Source organism: Notamacropus eugenii, chromosome 2 (assembly GCF_028372415.1).
Source record: "Notamacropus eugenii isolate mMacEug1 chromosome 2, mMacEug1.pri_v2, whole genome shotgun sequence".
NCBI lineage: Eukaryota > Metazoa > Chordata > Mammalia > Diprotodontia > Macropodidae > Notamacropus > Notamacropus eugenii.
In genome coordinates this window covers 18,341,647-18,361,732 of record NC_092873.1, presented here as the reverse complement: position 1 = coordinate 18,361,732, position 20,086 = coordinate 18,341,647, and the positions used below count along the sequence as shown (strand labels likewise).

Genomic DNA, 20,086 nt, shown 5'->3' with positions numbered 1-20,086 from the left:
ACAGACGTTTCTTCTGCTCTCCCCTCTGAAGGCCTCCCCTTGACCCTTTGGCCCGTCCAGCATCTGTCTCGACATCCCACCCTTCTCTTCCCCTGCAAGGAGCAAGTCTCACTGCTGCCTGCCACTTCACCCCTAGCCAACATCTCCTTAGACCCTGGAAACAAGGCCAGGCTGCTCTGTCCACTGAAGGTCACCAGGGTCTCCCTCTCTCAGTTCTCTTCCCAATTCTTGCCCTCAGCTCTATTCTTTCATCTAGTCTCTGCCTCAATAACCCCACTCACTCCCATGGTTCCAACCATTACTCGTGTCTAGGCCAATGGCTCCCAAACCTCTGGTGTTCATCCTTCCCTTTGTTCTAAGCTCCCTCTGCCTCCATCTCTCCCTCCTGTGGAGATGCCACTCAGCGAGTCCCTAGCTGAACGCTTACTAGCCATACGACCACAGGCTGCTTAACCTTTATGAATCTGAATCATTACCTAACCTCGATGAGCCTCAGTTTTCTCCTCTGTAAAATAGAGATAATAACGCTGTTAATTTACCTCAGAGAGTCATTGTAATAGTAAACAGCTGGTGTTTATTAAGTACCTACTAGGTGCCAGGCTCTGCCCTAAATGCTTTACATATGATTTCACTTGATCCTCACAATGACCCTGGAAAGGTGTTATTATCATCCCCATTTTACAGTTGGAGAAATTGAGGCAGACTTACCTAAGCTATCTCTCGGTGTCTCTCTCTCCTCTCTCTCTCTCTCTGTTTCTCCTCTCTGTCTCTCTCTCTCTGTCTCTCTGTCTCTGTCTCTCTGATTCTCTGTCTGTCTCTCCTCTCTGTCTCTCTCTCTGTCTCTGTCTCTCTGTCTCTCTCTGTCTCTGTCTCTCTGTCTCTCCTCTCTGTCTCTCTCTCTCTGTCTCTCTCTCTCTGTCTCTCTCTCTGTCTTTCTCTGTCTCTCTGTCTCTCTCTCTGTCTCTCCTCTCTGTCTCTCCTCTCTGTCTCTCTCTCTGTCTCTCCTCTCACTCTGAAGCTCAAATGACAGAATATATATAATAGCATAAAGTGTAATGTACTTGTTAGGGTTGAGGTTTTCTTTTTCTCCAGTTGTGATTTCCTTGCTTTGGAACTCTCCCGGTAAGGAGATTCCCTCTTCCAAAGCAGACCAGTCCTGACTTTGTGTCTCTTCTCTGAGCTCCCTCAAGCTCAGCCCAGTCAGGATGTGGCAGAGGCACAGCCTGGCTCCAGGCCTCTCGGGCTCTGAGCCTGGCTCTGTCTAGCTGGCGGCTACCTCTGCAGCGTCACCACCATCTTGGGCTCTTTCCTCCTCTGATGGGGTGCTGAGTCCCTTGGATCCCATCTCTAGCATGTCTGCCAGCCCCTCGTTACCACTTGTCTGAACTAACAAGTTCCTCCTCTCCAACCCATTCTGCAACTCCTTGTCAGAACACTCCTGACTCTATACATATCTTTGGATAGGTCACTGCTCTGCTCATGTGTCCATGGCACAGTGTCGTGACTCAAGGCATCAGCCTTGCTACAAATTCGAGGAAAGAGGAACTGATACTCAGATGGTTCCCAAATCCTCCCTTGACCTTCCAGATCTCAGAAACAAGTCACTGGTTTGCCAGCCTGGAAGACATTACACTTCTAATGCCCTAGATCACTTCCTGCCCCACCCTGATGGAGCTTCTCTCTTTCCTTCTTTCCCCTAGCCTTGGCCTTGGGACGAAGGGTGGATGAAGACAGAGTTGGTAAAAAACTCCAAACCTGAACTACGAAGAAACCACATTGATGCTGGGGAGCCTCTTAATCTACCCGACCACAAGGGAAAGCCATTTGGAATTAGGCCTAAAAATGAAGTAACCAGCTCGAACCCTTGACAGACCCCATGGCTAAACAAAGACCCCATATACACATACATTGAGAGCTTCACTTTGTTTGGAACTCAGACCTGGGAACTAAGTAGGTACCAATTGACAGGTGCAGTATAGGAATAGCATGGGCTGGAAGGAGTGATGACCAGAAAGAGCTCAAGGAGGCATGGGAAAAATTCTATGAAGTGATGCAGGTAAAGTGAGCAGAACCAGAAAAACGATGTACATGGCAACGAGGAGAGTGTCGACAGAGAGGACAAGAGCACTGAATGCCAGAATGATCATGAGGGGGTTTGGCCGTGTCCTGTTTTATTCCAAGTGACCTCTGTTTCATGGACTCCTCATCATCCCAGCAAAAGTAGACCAGGCCAGCAAAAGGGGTCACACACTTGGCAAGGGAGTTTGAAAAGAGCCGCCTTCCCTAATGGAGACCATCTAGAGAATACAACCCCCTCTTATAGGAAAGAAGCTGGGCAGGGGCAAGGGGCCAAGGGTCTCCACCAAGGCGACACAACAGGAGAGGAGCAGCGAGGCTCAGCCTTTGAACACAGCTTCTCTTCCCTCCGATACAGCAAGCTTGGGGCTCCCTCCCAGATCCCAGGAAATTAATTCAGTCCAAACATGGGGGAGTCACCCAAATCCTCTTTTGGATGTGGGGAGACTCCATGGAGCATTAAACAGTGCTCTAGGCCTGACTTAAATTGAGGCCCTCTTACCTCCGCTTTGCTCTCTCCCTCCCAGGTCCCCCCCTACACTGCCCATCACCACCCCCCTGACCAGTTTCCATTCAATAATTCCCTGTTTGTCTCTGAGGTCCACCCAATTTACCTCTCTGCCTCCTGCCCTGCCCTTCCTTCCTCTGACTGAAGACCTGCCCTGACCCCCCTCCATGCCACCATGGCCTCGAAGGCTCCTCCTAATAACACCTCCCTCTTCAACAAAGAGATTCTCTTCCCATGGTGACTCACTGTTCCATGGGTCCACACCCTTCGAGCTCCCAGAGTGGGAGATCTCAGGGGTACAAGGGCTGGGGGATACAAAATGTAGAATCGACCTTAGAAAACAGAAGCCATTGACTTGAATGTCAGAACTGGGGAGAGGCAGAGCTTGGAACAGGGAATGTTGGAGCTAAGGGACACTTTAGAGCATTACAACAGTGCTCTAGGTCCACTTAGAACTGTGTCTGGACAGAGTAGCTTACTAACTGAAAGAACATAGAATGTCAGAGCTGTGAGGGCCCCTGGAACAGGGAATGTCAGGGTTAGGAGAAACCTTGGACCATGGAATGCTACATCTGTTGTCCAGGTGGGATAATGAGGGGCCAGAGAGGAGCATGAATGTGTTTCAAGTGGCCTCCTCTGACATTCTAGATCCTTAGGGCCCCTTTCAGCTCTGACATTCCCTGTTCTAAGATCATTTGGGGCCTCACTATCTGAGGGAACCCCAGGATGAATGCAACCTTTCACATCTATCACCTAAGAGACAAACATATCCAGCACTGACACCAGTCAGGCACTGTGCTAATAGCTCAGGATACAAAAAGAGGTAAAAGCCAGTCTGTTCTCAAGGGGTTCACCACCACCCATGACTCTTCCTCTGGGGAGGCTCCTTGTTCTGCCTCCCCAACGGAGGTCCTGTCATCGTGACTGACTCAAAGCAAAGTGTCAGGATCCCAGAATCCGCACTCGATGAGACCTTAGACATATCTAGTCCAAATCACACTAGACCACACAGCCAGCCTTTGTTTGAGGAGGGGAAGCAATCTGGGTTTGAAGGGCCTGAGTTCAAATCTCATAGCCTATGTCACCCTGGGCAAATCATTTCTCTCCTGGCCTCGGTTTTACCCCCTGGAGAATGAGGGGGCTGGACAGGGTGGCCCTCAGGCTCCTTCCAAAGTGGCTTATTCTGCTTCTGGACAACTCTTTCTAATTCTTCCACCATCCACCCTAAATCTGCCTCCTTCCTGCTATGGCTTCTCAGGATGCCAGCTCGCCCTGAGCCTTTAATAGATTCTCATAGGGTGTGACCTTTGGCCCTGTGGGTCTGTCTCCTCTAGATGTCCTTTGGCTCTGCCCCAGCTGCAGCTCCAGGACCCTCCTGGCCCAGCAGTGGAGGGGTTTACAAGGGCACAGGGAGGAGGGTGGCCCCATCCCTAGCTGTGGACACTCATATTCTCTAATGCCTCTGGGATTACAGTGAGTTCTTGGGTTCCACGGCCCATGCTGACTCACACTGACCCAGAGGGCCACAAAGCCCCTGGAGCTTTTCCCTGAGAACTTTAGATGATAAACCCCTTGAGGTCAGGGCTCTTGTCTAATCTAAGCTTTCTACTGACCCTGTTCCCTGGAAACCAGTGCCTGGCCCTGGGTGCCAGTGTTCTAGAGCAGACTTTCAGAAATGTTATTTCGTGCTGAATTGTCCTTTCCTCTGAGAGCTAGGGCTCTTACAAATTGACTTCTTGAAAAACGGTCCCCTCAGGGAAACCTTAGAATATAACAGTGAGAGGGGTGGAGGCAAGGAGATTATCACCCTCCCACCTCCCATCCCATCATTTTGCAGGTGAAGAAACTGAGACCCATCAGGAGGTGGCAGGACCCTAGGATCTGAGTTTCCCAGCCTCCAGCCCAGGCTGAGAACCCCCTGGGATGGCAATCTTCCAGATCCTCCTCTCCAAATCACAGGGCCTCTGAGTAGGCAGGGTCAACCCTCAGAAGACTCCTGCTCCCACCTGTCCCTGAGCCAGAATCCCAAACAAACGTCTCTTCTTGAATATCTCCAGTAAGGTGGAGCTCACTCTTTCCCTGGAAAGCCCACCAGGATGGATTTTCATGCCATTCCCTGTTCCTGGTCCTGCCCTTTGGGGGTAGACAGAACCAGGCTGGCACTTAGTCTACATATTGTCTAAGACCTCCCTCCTCAGAGAGCTCCATCCCTCTCCATGTCCTGATAGCTGTGTCTCCTGGCAGATCCATACAACCTGCTGTCCGCTAAGATGTGGTCTTCTCTAACAATCAGAGAGCTCTGGTTCTACCCAGCTCTCAAAGTCTGATCTGAAGAACCCACAAACTTCCCATTCCTCATCTCTCATTGGTTCTCAGCATCTCCCGCCTTCTCAAGGGCTGCCCCCCTTTATCAGGGTGAGTGTGAAGGAAGAGATAATGGAAGAGCCCCCACCAAGTAGGTTGTCACTATCCTAACAACCACATGTACCTCATCCCATGGCTGAATGTGAAGGTGGAATGGTGGAAAAATTAATTGATTTAAGGAATTAGAAGACCTAGACTCAAATCCTGATTATATCCCTTACTATTGTGTGACCCTGCACGTGTCACTGAACTCTCAGTTCCTTCACCTGATAAAGACCCTTGTGCTCTATCTCCTCCTCAGGGCTATTGTGATGACCTTGGACTATAACAGACACGGAAACTGTGTAGGGCTGGCAAGAGAGCATTGACTCTAAAGTCAGAAGTCCTGGGTTCAAATCCCTAATCTTACAACCTGTGTGACCTTGAGCAAGTCAATTAAATTGTCTGGGCCTCATCTGTCATCTGTAAAATGGGCTAGACGAGGTGGTCTCCAACTGCCTTCCAGCTATGGTCTTCAGTGAACCATGGTCTAGTGGCACATGTCTACATACCCATATATACAAACAGATAGATATACTCATAGAGACATATGTACACATATATACATACATATATACATATACACATGCACACACATATGAATTACGGTGCTTCTTTTCCCTCCCTCTCTGTGACCCTTGCCCCTTCCCAGCCCAACTCACCGAGGGCCCTGGGGCCCCTGAGTCAGTGTCTTCCACAGAGAAGGAAGAGCTGCTTCGAAGCCTGGAGCGCCTTTTCTTCAACAAGTCAGCGTCCCGAATGTGGGAGAAGGAGCCATGGGCCCGAGGAGGGGGGATGGGCCCCATGCCGGCCTCCCCATTCAGAGAGGGCCGTCTTAGTCTGACTGCACCAGGCCCTGTCCCATTCATCAGCCCATCAGCTGGGGACGGTGTCCTGGTCCTGACCATGGGGCCTTCAGCTCTGGCTCTGGTGTCCTCTGAGCCACTGCCCTCCTGGATCCCAGCATCCTTCTTGGCCTTGGTTGCATCCGTCCCAGAATCCTTTAGGGCCAGAGGGGCCCCCATCCTGGAGTCCTCTGTGTCGCCACTTGACTCCTGTCCTGAGCTCTTTGCAGTTGCTCCAGCCCCTGGGATCTCGACTGAGAGGCTGGCCTTACCCTCCTCTTCCTTCAGCTGCCTCCCAGCAACCTTTGCGGGATCCTTCGAGGGACCTCGGTTGGTATCGTCCCTGCCCCCCATCTCAGATCCGCCAGCTGGGAGTCCAGCCTCGCCTCTGACTTCCCTGGTGGGGGGAGTCCCTGCCATGTCCCCGCCACGCTCTCGAAGGCGCTGGGCCAGGTGGCTGGAGCCCAGGGCTTCAGGCAACTCGGGCTCAGGGCCACCCACTCTGTAGGTGCTGGCCCGGCCACCACCCTCCACTTGTACCAGCTGCAGTTCCTGGCCCGTGCAGAAGGCCCGGATCTGACACAGGTAAGTCATCACGATCAGCTTGTCAGGGACGGCCAGGAGCACCATGTCCGCAGGCTCCAACAGCCGCGAGACACCGAGGGCTGCAAAGCCATCAAAAGCCTGGGGGATCACAATTGTATGGCAGTGACTGTTAAACATTACAAAATAAAAATAAAAAAAAAAAAAAAAGCCTGGGGGAGTGAAGGACATGGGTCATAAGCAGGGCCAGATTCCGAGCCTGCCGGCCGCCACCAGGGAAATTCCTGCCCTGTCTCCAACAACAACCCTCAAAACTTTTTGGTGACCAGAGATGGGAATTTTTTTCCCCAAAACCACCATCCAGGGGATTTCTGGGGCCACAGGAACAGAAAGACCTAGCTCTCTGCCTAGATGCTGACACAGTGCCATTAGGACAGGGGGCTGTGGCAGAACAGGGGAGAGAGTACTGGATTTGGAATAATGGCCCTGGGTTCTGACACTGGGACTCAGTTTCCCCATCTGCAGAATGAGGAGGGCCTAGCTGGATGGCCTCTAGGGTCCTACTCTAATTTAGCCCACCTCCCTCATTTTAGATGTAAAGAAAACGAGGCCTTGGGCGGTGGAGGGATTTGTCCACCATCACCCTGGTAGCAAGTGGCCGAGGAAGGATTTGAGCCCAGGTCCTCTGGCCCTTAATCCAGGGCACTCTTCACTGGACAATACTGCCCCTTCCCCAGCTCATCCCCCAAGCTCCCTTCCCCCTATCACACACACCTGTTTGTTGTTCTGTTTGATATTCTGGGGGTCCAGGGCTGCAAAGTCACTGCAGGGCCAAGAAATCCAAGTTCAGGGTTAGAGAGGTCAGGAGCAGGCACCCTGGCCTACCTGCTCCCCTCCCTCCAGCACAAGGACACAGTCACTTATAGCTCATGAAGAGCCTTCCCCAAGTCACCCCTCTGAGAGATGCCATGTAAAGGGCAGAGATGTCTAGCCCCATTTTAAAGATGAGGAAACTGAGGTCCAGGGGGAGATGGCATGTGCCCGTGATCATGTGGCCAGGAAGCAAGTCCCCTTCCCGGCTTCCCAGCACCGCCCCCAGGCCTTCCCTTCTGCCCATCCATTGCCAGCCTCTCACATCTTGTCTGGATGGAAATAGTGCAGGATAGCACAGAAGGCCAGCCCGTTGCGCCATGACGTGGTGAAATTGGTAACACGGACTCCTGGGTAACCTGCTGTGACCTCTTGGCACCACTCAAGCAGGGACTGGCTGGAGCTGACCTGGGAGTGAGAGGGGAGAGAGAAGAAACCATGTCAGGGCTGGAGAAGATCAAAAGAGGCAAGGATCCCAGTCTGCAGGTCCAGCCCCTGGTTTGGGACCTCCTGACCCGCCACAGAGAAGAAAGCTCAGCATTGGCACCACCTGGGAACAGGCCTCCTGCCAGCTGACCTCAGTCCTGGGGCTCCTGGCATCCTGATTGTCCAGGGCCTACATGGAAGGGTTACCAGGGCAAAGGAAATCTCCCATCCTTCACTAGTGCCAAGGACTGGGCCCTCAATCACCAACACAGATGTTCCAGGCATAAAGGCATTGGGGAAGCTCACCCAAGAGGCCAGACCTCCCCCCCTAGTCAGTGGCAGAGGCCACCAACAGTCTGCACCCAGAAGGCCACCCAGTGCCAAGGTGCCAGGCTTCCCATCCAAGCCATGCTGGTCTGCCATGGGGAGGACTGAGAGGGGCAGAGGCCAGACCTCAAAGCCTGTTCAAGACCCTCTGCTGCCCTGCTTCTTGGGCAATCTCAGACCTGAAGGAAGGGGCCACATGCCAGAGGCAGCCTGCACCTCTCCCCAATCCCATCCATGCATGAGTCATTCTCTTCAGTTAGCTCAGCTTTTGCCCCAAACATCCTGATCTTGGGAGGGGGTTAGTGAAAAAGCAGCAGGCCAGGAGGGCTTGTGGGGGCCACTGTCCCTACCTTGGTGCCCAAGGGAGGCTCCGGGCCTCCCCCCCAGCCCTGAGGCCTCCTGTCTTCTTCAGGCCATTCTTGGCTGGGGGGTGTTGGTGTAGAGAAGGCAGGAGAGCCCCGGGCCTCCCCCTCCTGTATGGCGGCGGGGGCCACCCAGGAGAAGCTGGTGGCTGTGGCTGTGGGGGCTTCTTCCCCAGCCCCCCCACCTGCTGGGGCTGGGCTTGGCTCCTGGATAGACCCCTCAGGTTCTGGCTCTGCTCCTGACTCTTCCCCCGAATCCAAGAGTGCCCACCCTGCCCTTTCCCCAGCTGATGCCACCTTTCTAGACATCAAGATCCCAGGCTCCGTCTCCTCAGTCCCCAAGATCTCACGTAACTCCTTGGTCTCCAGTATCTTAAATGCCAATTTCTCAGTTCCTATCTCTTTATTCTCTAATATACCAGGTTCTGCCTTCTTGCTCCCCAATATCCCAGCTGTTTCCTCATTCCCCAGAACCCCAGGTCCTGTCTCCTCAGTCCCCAATATCCCAAGTGCCAAAATATCTGTTCCTACCACTTCAGTCCCTACCTTTTTAGTCCCCAATACTCCAACCCTCGGTTCCTCCTTTCCCAACACCCCAGATTCTGTCTCCTCAATCTCCACTATCTCATACGTTAATATCTCTTCAGTCCCCAGTACCTCAGATTCTGTCTCCTCAGACCCCAGTACCCCACTTTCTATAGCCATAGTCCCTACTACCTCAAGGGGCTGAATATTAATTTCTATCTCTTGGACCTCTGTTACCCCAGATTCTGTCTCCTTTGCCCCTTGTACCCTATATTCTGTCTCCTTTGCCCCCAATAACCCAGATTCTGTCTCCTCTGTCCCAAGTACCCCAACCTCTGTCTCCTCTGTCCCAAGTACCCCAGACTCTGTCTCCTCTGTCCCCAGTACCCCAGATTCTGTCTCCTCTGTCCCAAGTACCCCAGACTCTGTCTCCTCTGTCCCCAGTACCCCAGATTCTGTCTCATTTGTCCCCAGTACCCCAGATTCTGTCTCCTCTGTCCCTAGTACCCCAGATTCTGTCTCATTTGTCCCCAATAACCCAGATTCTGTCTCCTCTGTCCCAAGTACCCCAGACTCTGTCTCCTCTGTCCCAAGTACCCCAGACTCTGTCTCCTCTGTCCCAAGTACCCCAGACTCTGTCTCCTGTTGCCCAGATTCTGTCTCCTTTGTCCCCAGTACTCCAGATTCTGTCTCCTTTACCCCCAATAACCCAGATTCTGTCTCCTCTGTCCCAAGTACCTCAGACTCTGTCTCCTCTGTCCCCAGTACCCCAGATTCTGTCTCATTTGTCCCCAGTACCCTAGATTCTGTCTTCTCAGACCCCAATACCCCACTTTCTATAGTCATAGTCCCTACTACCTCAAGGGGCGGAATCTCAATTTCTATCTCTTGGACCTCTGATACCACAGATTCTGTCTCTTTTGCCCCCAATAACCCAGATTCTGTCTCCTTTGTCCCCTGTACCCCAGATTCTGTCTTGTTTGTCCCTAGTACTCCAGATTCTGTCTTGTTTGTCCTTAGTACTCCAGATTCTGTCTCCTTTGTCCCAAGTACCCCAGATTCTGTCTCGTTTGCCCCCAGTACCCCAGACTCTGTCTCCTTTGTCCCCTGTGCCCCAGATTCTGTCTTTTTTGTCCCAAGTACCCCAGATTCTGTCTCATTTGTCCCCCATGCTGCAGATTCTGTCTCATTTATCCCCCATGCTCCAGATTCTGTCTCCTTTGTCCCCAGTACCCTAGATTCTGTCTCCTCAGACCCCAGTACCCCACTTTCTATAGCCATAGTTCCTACTACCTCAAGGGGCTGAATATTAATTTCTGTCTCTTGGACCTCTGTTACCCCAGATTCTGTCTCCTTTGCCCCCAGTTCCCCAGACTCTGTCTCCTTTGCCCCCAGTAACCCCCCTCCCATCTCTTCGGTCCTCAATACTCCAGTTTCTATAGCCTTGGTCCCCACTATCTCAAGTGCTTCTTTGGCCTCTGCTACCCCAGGTTTTGTTTCCATCCCGAAAGCCCCAGTTGCTGTCTCCTCAGTTCCTACTATCTCAGCTGTCGATGGCTCTTCGGTCCCCAGCACCCCAGGCTCTGTCTTAGTCATTTTCAGCATCCCAGCTTCTATCTTCTCAGGCCCCAATGTACCAGGTGCCAAAATCTCTGCTCCTGTCCCCTCAGTCACCAACATCCCGGTTTCTATAGCCTTAATCCATCCTACCTCAAATGCTTGAACCCCAATTTCTGTCTCCTTGGTAACTAACACTCCAGATTGTGTCTCTTTCTTCCCCAATCTCTCAGCTCCTTTCTCCCTATGCTCCAATATCCAAAATTCAGCCTCCTTTGTTCCAGCCCCCTCTGCCCTAATCCCTACTACCTCAGGCCCTGTTTGGGGAGTCCCCCCTACTCGGACCTCTATCTCCTCCCCGTTCCTCAGCATTCCAGCACCCACATCCTCGATCCCTGTTAGCCCGGCCCCGGCCCCATGCACCCATCTGTCGGTGCTCCCTGGATGAGCGCCACTCTTGCTCACCTGGGCCATGGTGCCTTCAGCTCCTGTGGTAGGGACCCCCCGGGCCCCTGCCCCATCTTGGCCCCTCTCCTCTGCTCTCCTACTGTCCTCCTCTTGTCCTGAAACTATGCCCAAGGGAAGCTCCCTGGGGGCCCCAGCCCCATGCCCTGCTCCAGGGACTGGATTGGGCACCTCTGGGCTCTCCTTCTGCTGATCTGGAGGATGCTGGCCTGGCCCCTGGGGTCCTGAAGGACCACAAGCCTGGACTCTTGGCTGCTTTACCAGTTCATCTTCTTCCTTAATCTCTACTCCCTTAATTTCTTGGCCTGAAGCTGCTTCAGGGGGGACCTCATTAGGGGCTACTCCTGACTGGGTCTCTCTCTGGGCCCCTCTGGGGGTCTCTGGCCCCCTCCCAGCCTCCTCTGAGGCCTCTGCTGCCTCCTTAGCCTCCGGCCCTCTGGCCTGGGGCCCCCTCCCAGCCTCCTCTGGGGCCTCTGCTATCTCCTTGGCCCCTGCCCCTCTGGCCTGGGGCCCCCTCCCAGCTTCCTCTAGGGTCTCTGCTGCCTCCTTGACCTCTGGCCCTCTGACCTGGGGCTCCTTCCCAGACTCCTCTGGGGCCTCTGCTGCCTCCTTGGTCTTTGGCCCTCTGGCCAAGGGCTCCCTCCCAGACTTCTCCTCCTCTTCTCTGACTTCAGCCCCGTCTCCAACCCTTGCCCCATGGCTCTGCACCTCCCCCCCTCCTTGCCCCATCTCTTGAGTTTTGGGGCTCACAGCTCCCTGCTCAGCCCTGGCTCTCTCCCTGGCCCCTCCACCCTCCTGGAGGGGTACTCCTTCCTCTCCTCCCTCCTGGGAAGCATCCCTGGCCTTGATGTTCCCTTCGCTTCTCTCTCCAGCTCCCAGCCCTAGCTGACCGGCTCTCTCTCCTATGGGTCCTGTCTGCTTCCCTGGGGGGTCCCCAGTTGGAGGGGCTGGGTGCAGGGGGGCTGTGGCCACTCTCTTGAGCCGGGGGGCTGGGATGGGGGAATCCTCGAGGGGTTGCCATGGGGACCTGGGGGAGACAGGATGGAGCAAAGTTTCAGAGTCTGTGTGGGGGGAAGGTCTGGCCCTACACCCCACCTGGGGCCCCATTCTTTTGGGCCCAGAACTTCCCACTTGAAACCAGTTGAGACAAGGAGGAGGAAGCAGGCGGTGGGGCAGGGGAGGTGGGGCAAGAGACGGGCCTAGGGAGGGGGCTGGTGCCAAGGCCCAGTAAGAGGGAAGTGATCTGGGGAAACTGCATTTCCTGGAAGGGCCTGAGGAGCCTGGCAAGAAGGCGAGGGGTGGGTACCGAGCCTGGGAGAGAGGCAGAGAGAGGGGGACCCCCTAGGGCATGGCTGGGCCTCCGGGGCCTCAGTTTGCTCATCTGTAAAATGAACAGGTTAGACTTATGGCCGCCAGTCTGTCCAGAATGGGTCAACTTAAATGAGAGAGGAGCCTGCAATCACCCTGCGCCTCCCACCATGTGGCCACCCTGCTCGCTTCTCCAACTCCGATGCTTCCTCTTCACAGTCCTCACCTCATGTCCTGCGTGGGTCCCTGGAGCGGCTGGGCCTCAGTGCCCGTCCTGCCCCCAGCTGCTTCCGGCTCCTCCTGGGGCTGGCCCCCCGGGCTCAGCAGGCCTCGATGCCCCCTGCCCCCCTGGCCCCGGGAAGCCCTGAGAGGGGGCGTGGGGGCAGGGGCACTTACAGTGGCTGGGCTGGGCTCCTTCATGCCACCCTCCTCCGACTGAGCCTGGGACGGCTGGGCCAGGGCAGCGGAGCGGACAGAAGCCGCTGCTGGCAAAGGAAGGGATGGAATGAGGCAGGCAGCTCAGTCCCCCAGCCACCTGCACACCAGCAGGGTACACCAGCAGCTCCCTCTCCCCTTACCCAGGCCTCACCATCCTTCCTGGAGCCGACCCCAGGGCCAGACCTCCCTCCTTCCTCCTCCTCACGCACAGTGTTCAGCTCCCGGGATGGATCTGTGGGTGGCACAAGGAGGTGGGAATGTGAGACCCCCTACCCCAGACCAGCCCCTCCACCCCGAAGAGAGAGCTAAGGTTGTACCTGGGACATGCCCCGACCTCAGGGCTGCAGCCCGACCTACAGAGATGGAGAAGAGACCAAGAGAGATAGTAGAGTAGAAATGGAGACAGACAGCAGTAAAAGTAGGGAAAGGAGGGCCAGGTCAGCCTGAGGAGTGACAGCTGGAGAGTCTCTGAGGCCCCAGCAAGGCTCCTGGGCACCCAGGGCATCCCTAAAGCTAGAAGCTCAGTTCAGACTCAGCTCTCCCAGACCCCACCTGGCTGGGCAGGCCTGGCCCGGCCCTCCAAGGCCACCTGTCCCACTGCATCTTCTTCATCACTCTCAGCAAAATCCTCCAGGTTCCCCACATCGCTGGGTTTCACACTCATCAGGCTGGCCAGGCTCTGCATGTCATCGTCCCTGAGGGCAAGAGCCGGATCATTTGCCATCCATCCTCCTTGTGCCTTAGCATAGGCTTTACCCCATGTGGCCATTCCCAAGTTCCATTTAAATAATATATGGGGGGGGGACTTTCCTGACAGTCCCTAATTGTCAATGCTCCATGAAATTGTATATATTGTGCACAGATTGTCTCCCACTGGGATGGAAGCTTGCGGAGGGCATTTTTACTCATTTTTATTTTTGTATCGCCAGGGCCTGACACACAGTGGGTGTCTGATAATTCTTGCTGAATTAAATTGAATTGAATTGAGATAGGAAAGGCAGGAAGATGATGGCAGAAACACTCACGTGGCTCGCCCTTCCCTGACCAAGACGCCAGATAAGGTCAGGCTCAGCTCCGCATTCAGCACCTTCACTGATTTCGGCTTTAATTTCAGCCGAAGGGGCACCTGGGATGGGACAGGCCCCGCATAGCGGGACAGGTCCACATCTGCAGTGGCCAACACCTTGCGCTGCCCCTTGGACTCCTGGGAGAGAAGGGATGAACTTGAGGACAGAAACCCCTGAGTGTGCCCCGGGGGGATTATCGGAGCTCCCACATCCCCACTTACCTCCTCTGAGAAATGATCCAAAGGCCAACCAAAGTTGGTCGCAAGGCCACAGTCCAGTTGTCTGGACCCTACACCTGTCCAGCTTGATGGGACAGGCGAGAGCTGGTGCCTGGCTGACTGAGCCCCAAAGAATCCAGACCCCCACCCCCCAAGATGTGATGGACACCAGAGGAGGGGATCCAGCTGCCTGACAGGAGGATCTGTATTCGAGGCCCAGCTGTGTGACCTTCAGTCAGTCATGTGGCCCTTGTGGGCCTCATTTCCCTCATCTGTAAAATGAAGGGGGCACAAATACTCTCTGAAGGCTACTCTGGCTCTAGACCTGTGAGATGACAAGCCTACTTGGGTACCCTTTGTAAATCACTTCACCTGCCTGGGTCTCAGTTTCCCCCTCTGTAAAATGGGGGTTGGACTAGACGATCCCTGAGGTCCCTCCCAATCCCAAATCTATGAAACAGAAGCTGCCTGAGGGCAGGGACTTCAGCCCACAGCAATGCACCTCACACATAGCAGTCAGTTAATTTGGTGGAGTTGGATTGAATGGTTTAACACAAACATAATAATACAAAAAACATGTGTATCTGAAGCTCCAAACTCCAAATTCTTTCACTCACATTCTCAATGATGAACGTCCATTCCTTGGTCTCATACTGCTCCACGTGGGGATCCTGCGGGGGTCAGGAGCGACAATGAGGGGCCAGGAGCAGATGAAGGAGGGGCAGGAAAGGGACCTGGAGCTTTGGGCTCCATGTGAGTGGGAGGGAGTTGAGCTGAGGGCTATGGGAATACATGGGTACTTGGTCCCATTGTCCTAGGATCTCTCAGAGCCTCAGTTTCCTCTTCTCTCATATAGGACAGAATCCTGCCTTGTCTCCCTCCCCACCCCCAAGGTGTTCTGGAGAGCTAGTGCACATGACCAGAGTCAAGAGCACTTTGGAAGGTGAGAGAGGTGAGGAGAAGGCAGAGAGAGAAGGAAGAGGCAGCTCCTGACCATGCCAGTCTGTGACAATGTCTGTTTGCCACGCGGCACACTCCACACCAATACCATGTGTCACTTCAGCCTGAAGAATCTAGGCTGCCAGGGAACCTTGATGAATCATCAATGACCCTCCATTCTGGGGACCTCCAGGACTGGGATTGATTCTTTTGCAAAGTATTTGTTGTTAGAAGATAGGGTTAGGGGCTGGGAGACAGATGACAAGTAAAAAGGAAATGATTTTTGTAAAAACTAAGGTAGGAGAGAGGAAGGGGCCTGGGGTTCCCATTCTGGCTCAACCAGTGACCAGTAGTGTGTGATCCCAGCTTTAACAGCTCTGCGCCTCAGTGTCCCTTCCTGTCAAATGAAGATAATTCCCACGCTACTTACCTCCTGGGATTGTTGGGAGGTAACTAATTGCTTTAGAATCTATAAAACCTTAGAGTAATTATCATCATTGTCACTTATTATTTGGGTCAAAGGTTTTATAATTGTTCCATGAGAACTATCAGTGGTGGCCATGAGGAGAAGCAGAGAAGCTTAGGGGGCAGTCGAGGGTCGTGAAGATCTAGGTTCTAATCCTGTGCCTGACCTGAGAGAGCTGATACAAGATGAGGCATTCAGTGCCCCGGGAGTCTCTCTAAGATGAAAGGGCGAAGACTTGGATAGAAAATGAAACCATATTTGTAAAGCGCTTAGCACAGCCCCTGGCACATAGTAGGGGTTTAATAAATAGGAATTTAAGACACTTAATAAGTTCTCCTTCCCTTTATTTCTTCCTTCAGTGGTTCAGGGAATTTCCTACCCTGCAGAAATTGGAATTAGTATTCTGTTTCTCCACTAGAGCCTGAGCTCCATTCTTCCTGTCTCTGTGTCTTATCAGAACACAGTAAGTGTATACAGTAAGTGATTCATAAATCCTTGTTGAGCTCAGTCAGGGTCACTGTTGCTTCCTGGACGCCCCTGTCAGCCTGTGTCAGACCCTTGACTGTCTGCTGTTGAGGTCCCATGTTACTGCCTAGTGCCCTGGGGTGAGTGGGCACAGGGATGGTGGCTTACCCGATAGAGTGTCACAGAGATGTCTACGTTCTCGGGCACCATCCACACCACCATTCCCCGATAAGGGTTCTGGATCCCGGGCTGCCAGCTATGGGCCTGTGGAAAGATTTCTGAGCCCAAGGAGTCGCTCTCATCTTCTTCCCCAACTCTCAGGTCTCCCCCGCAGCACCAGGAGGCCACATGGACTCATCCAGAAATGGGAAGCTTGGGAGCCTTACCTTGGAGCAGATGCGCCGGTTCCTCCGAGTCCATATCACCACCAGCTTGTCTGGCTGCCTGAGGGCATAGACCAAGCAGAGAGAGTGGGAGGAAGCTTTGTGGGGCTGCCTCCATGCCCTACTCACCCTCCAGTCACCATTGGAGGGAAGGGGCAGGCAGCTGGTTCCCTTATCTCGGGGCACAGTTGTAGGGTGGAGACTGGAGGGCAGGGTGGAGCAAGGGGGCAGTAGGGCAAAGGGTTAGGGGGTGGAAAGGAGAGAGCTGGCAGAGGACAGGAAAGGACAGGCAGGCAGGCGAACACAATGACCTCCACAGTCAGAGGCAGAAACCAGGTGGGGGCCCAGAGAGAAGCCCACAGCGCACAGGGACATGCAGAAAAGAAGAGGACTGCTTGGGCCTGACCTTTCTCAGCTCTGTTCAGCTTCATGCCCCATACACTATGGCAGAGCAACAAAGCCTGGAAGGGGCCCTTTCCGGAGGAGAGGGAAGGGACGCCCTACTTTGGTTGTAGGGGAGGAGGAAAGAGAATTCTTTGCCCTGCCCCCTTATACTCATCCATTTGACAAACTTGGTGCCTACTGCATTCAGGGTGCAAGGAGGGGCCAGTCCCTGCCTTTGCAGCATTTATGTGGTGGGGGTGGGGCAAGAATCAGGAAAAGGGGAGGTGACATTTGAGTTGTTAAGGATTCGGTAAAGATGGAGAGGAAGACACAGCCTGAGCAAAGACATAGAGGTGGGAAAATTGGGGGCATGTTGTCTGTGGCAAGAATTGGGGGCAAGTTTGGCAAGAATGTCCAGTGTGTGGAGGGAAGTAAAATGAGACAAAGCCGGAAGTGGGGGGGGGAGGGGGCTTGAAACCAAGTAGAGGTCTTTGAACCCAACCCAGCATTGTAAAAGTGAGATGCCCATCCTCTCTGAGAGAAGAGAAGAGGCTTCTCAAAGGGAAGCAGCTTCTGTTTGGGGAGTTCTGCTGGGGGCAGGTGAGAGGGCCTGGGCAATGACTGTTGGCCCTCAAAGGGTGGGGCTGCACTGACTCAGATTGGGGCACTGCCAAGTAGGAATGGGCGAAGCGACCAGCCAGCTGATACAAGCAGGTGCCGCTCTCAGCATTTCAGCCCACCCAGTACTGTTCTCAGCTTCATCACCTGGCCTGAGGATGGCATGCTCTGCTAGCTAGCCCCAAAGCCCTGTCTCTTCCCCCAGAGTCCCTAACTGATGTCCCTTCTCCACACCCATCCACAGTATTATTGTGGTCCGTAGGAGGTATTACAGTGGGTTGGGTATGGAGTAACTAGATAGCTGGTTAGAGAGCCTGCAAGACCCAATCCAGAAAGGCCTGGAGCCTGGGTCTGAATACTGCTTGTGTGACTGGAGAAATCTCATCCTTCCTGTGGCCTCAGTTTCCTCATCTATCAAATGAGAGGGTTGGATCAAGGTTCCTTCTAGTTCAGACATCCTCTGACCTCTATTTAGGCTGCATCCCCAGAGTAGAAACAGACAAGTGATTCCCAGCCTCAGCTCGACATCCCTAAGCACTGCTCCAGGAAGGCCAGGGATACCTCCTGAGTCGATAATCCAGACTAACATCTCAGACCCACCCAAGGCTCTGCCCAGCCCCAGGGCCACTCTGCTCCTCACTCTCCCCAGCTCTGCCCTTGGCCTGGCCCCTTGCTCAGCATCATTTCTACCATACTCCCAGTATCCCTGCCCAGATGATTAGCCCTCCTCAACAGATGAGAAAACTGAGGTTCAGAGAAGTGACTCAGCCAGAATTACAGTCATTACATGGTGGGGATTGGGACATTCTCAGGCCAGCTCTCTTTTCTCTGCAAGGAGCAGTCTCTCTTATTATGAGTTAACCCTCCTTTGCCCTGCCTGCACCGCCTCCCCCCAACACCTTCCTAGGCCCCTTGTATTCAGGAGTCTAATTTTAGCCCTCTGGAGGGGCAGGATGAGAGGAGAAGGTACCGGCAGCTGCAGCCCTAATCCTGGCTCCGGAGGGGAAGCTGACACCCGGGCTGCCTGGGTATATTTAGGGTGTGATGAGGGGACAAGAAGCAGCTGGAGGGGGCTGGCTGCCAGGAAGCCACCTGGGCCTGCTTTGGGCTGGGTCACCCAGACCGCAGGGTGAGAGGGCCCCAGGCAGAGAAGTGGCATAGGGGAGCTGGAGACAGGCTGAGGCCTGCTCATGGAGCCCTACCCGCTCCCTTCCCCTTGGAGGTCTGGCCCTCTTCTGCCTTCTCTCCTCCTTTCCCCAGGGCCTTTTCCCTGGCCCTGGGCTCTGGGCTCCTGGTTCCTCTTTCCACTTCTGATCTCCCTGCTCCCTGGGATTCCAAGCTCTTCACTCCCCTCCCCCTCCTTCTCCTCCTTCTCTATAACTCTCTCCAGGCCCCTTTAAGTTTACGGTCTCCTCCTTCTCTTGTCTCAGCTCCCTATGGTCTCAGTTTCCCCTTTTAAGGGCATTTCGGAGAATCTCTCAGCCTCATGGCTCCCTGCCCTGCCAGGCATCTTTGCCCTGTTTCTGCCCCTTCCCTGCCTGGGGAAAGAGCTGGGAAAGGAGCTCTCTGTCCCTTCCTCTGATCTTCTTCTTGGCTACCTAGCAACCCCCCTTCAGCCCAGACCCCCAGAGATTTGTCATTCCTGCTTCCTAACCGCACCCTAAACCAATCCTCATTCCTATCAAAGGGAAGGAGGGAGAGGGGGCTGGGTTTGGTGGCCAAAATGATGGGAAAGGGTAAGAGGGCTGAGATATGGCCTAAGAAGTGAGGTAGAGTTCCGGGGAGTCCTGGGGGTTTGGACGTCTCCCCTCATCTGGCAGGCAGCTGGGCACATGCTAGACTGAACAGCCCTGTTCACCATAAGGACCCCCCCCTTCCAATGGCCCCTTCCTCATATCTCCCCCCCCATGGGTGGGAGCCCTCGAACTCTCCTTGTAGCCCCAGTTTTGAGGAGGACCTAACCTGACAGACCCCTGAGGGGGGGCGGATGGACCCTTCTGGCTGGCAAAGACCTGAGAGGCGTCCCCCCCACTCATACGCACTAAGGAGGGGAAGGGGAGAAGGGTCAGCTTGAGAAGAGGGCACAGCGTGAGGGTATCCAGGGGCTGGGGCATGGGGGCTGGCAGAGGGAGAGGGGGCAGTGCCAGCGTGGGAAGGGGGAAGAGCTCAGGGGGAAGGCAGGAGTGAGGCCCCCCTCAGCACACTGCTCACCCTCACTCACCATTTCTTGGTGCACTCCACCACCAGCTCCTGGTAACACGCCACGAAGTGGAACTTGGCGGCGCGTTTACCCACGCGCTGAAGCCTCTTCCACACCGAGGTCATGGCCTCTCCCCCTCCTTGGCTCCCTCCCCTCAGACGTGGTTGTCAGCAGCGCCCCCCGGGCCCCAGGGCTCCATCCCGGGTCCCACAGGCCGGGTGGGCAGAGTGGGTGCGCCTGGTCCCTCACTGCCCCCCAACCCTCCGGGGCTGGGGTCTCAAAGTCCCTGGCCCGACAGTCCTGGGTCTCGGTTCTGAGCCTCCTGTCGGTCGGGTCCCGACCCGTCCCGTCCAGTCTGGGGCAGATGGGCCGACGTCCGGACCGGAGCTCTGCCCTGACCCAAGTTTGGGAGCGCCCGGCAGGGCTGGGGGCGCGCCAGGGGAGCCGAGGGACGCTCGGAGCGATTGGACTGAGCGCCGGTTTCCTGGAGCCGCACCCCCCCTCCCCGAGGGAAGGAGGGCGGGGAAGGGGGTGGGGCAGGGCGGGGGGGGAGGGGGGGCCTGGCCCTGGGACCTGGAAGCGTGTGAGGCTGAGGAGAAGGAGAGGAGAGGCCGGGAGGTGTGGGGCAGATTCTGCGGGAGGGCAGGGGGGCGGCCGAGCTGGGCCAGGCGGCCAGTGCCCTCCCCCGTGGGC

The 20,086-nt window shown here is 54.9% G+C and overlaps 1 protein-coding gene across 8 annotated transcripts in view; it reads right to left on the bottom strand.

The window, feature by feature from the left end:
- Positions 1 to 19,890, bottom strand: part of EHBP1L1 (EH domain binding protein 1 like 1) — a 30,953-nt gene extending 11,063 nt beyond the window's left edge. For 2 of the 8 annotated variants that reach the window (XM_072637355.1, XM_072637356.1), the window contains exons 1-4: positions 8,349 to 10,901; positions 7,511 to 7,653; positions 7,150 to 7,198; positions 5,650 to 6,516 (exon numbers count right to left, since the gene is read on the bottom strand). In XM_072637355.1, the coding sequence (XP_072493456.1) occupies positions 5,650 to 6,516; positions 7,150 to 7,198; positions 7,511 to 7,653; positions 8,349 to 10,814 (3,525 nt within the window). In that variant the 5' untranslated portion in view covers positions 10,815 to 10,901. The other 6 variants (XM_072637357.1, XM_072637358.1, XM_072637362.1 and 3 more) reach the window with 6 other exon arrangements.
- Positions 19,891 to 20,086: the final 196 nt, after the last annotated feature.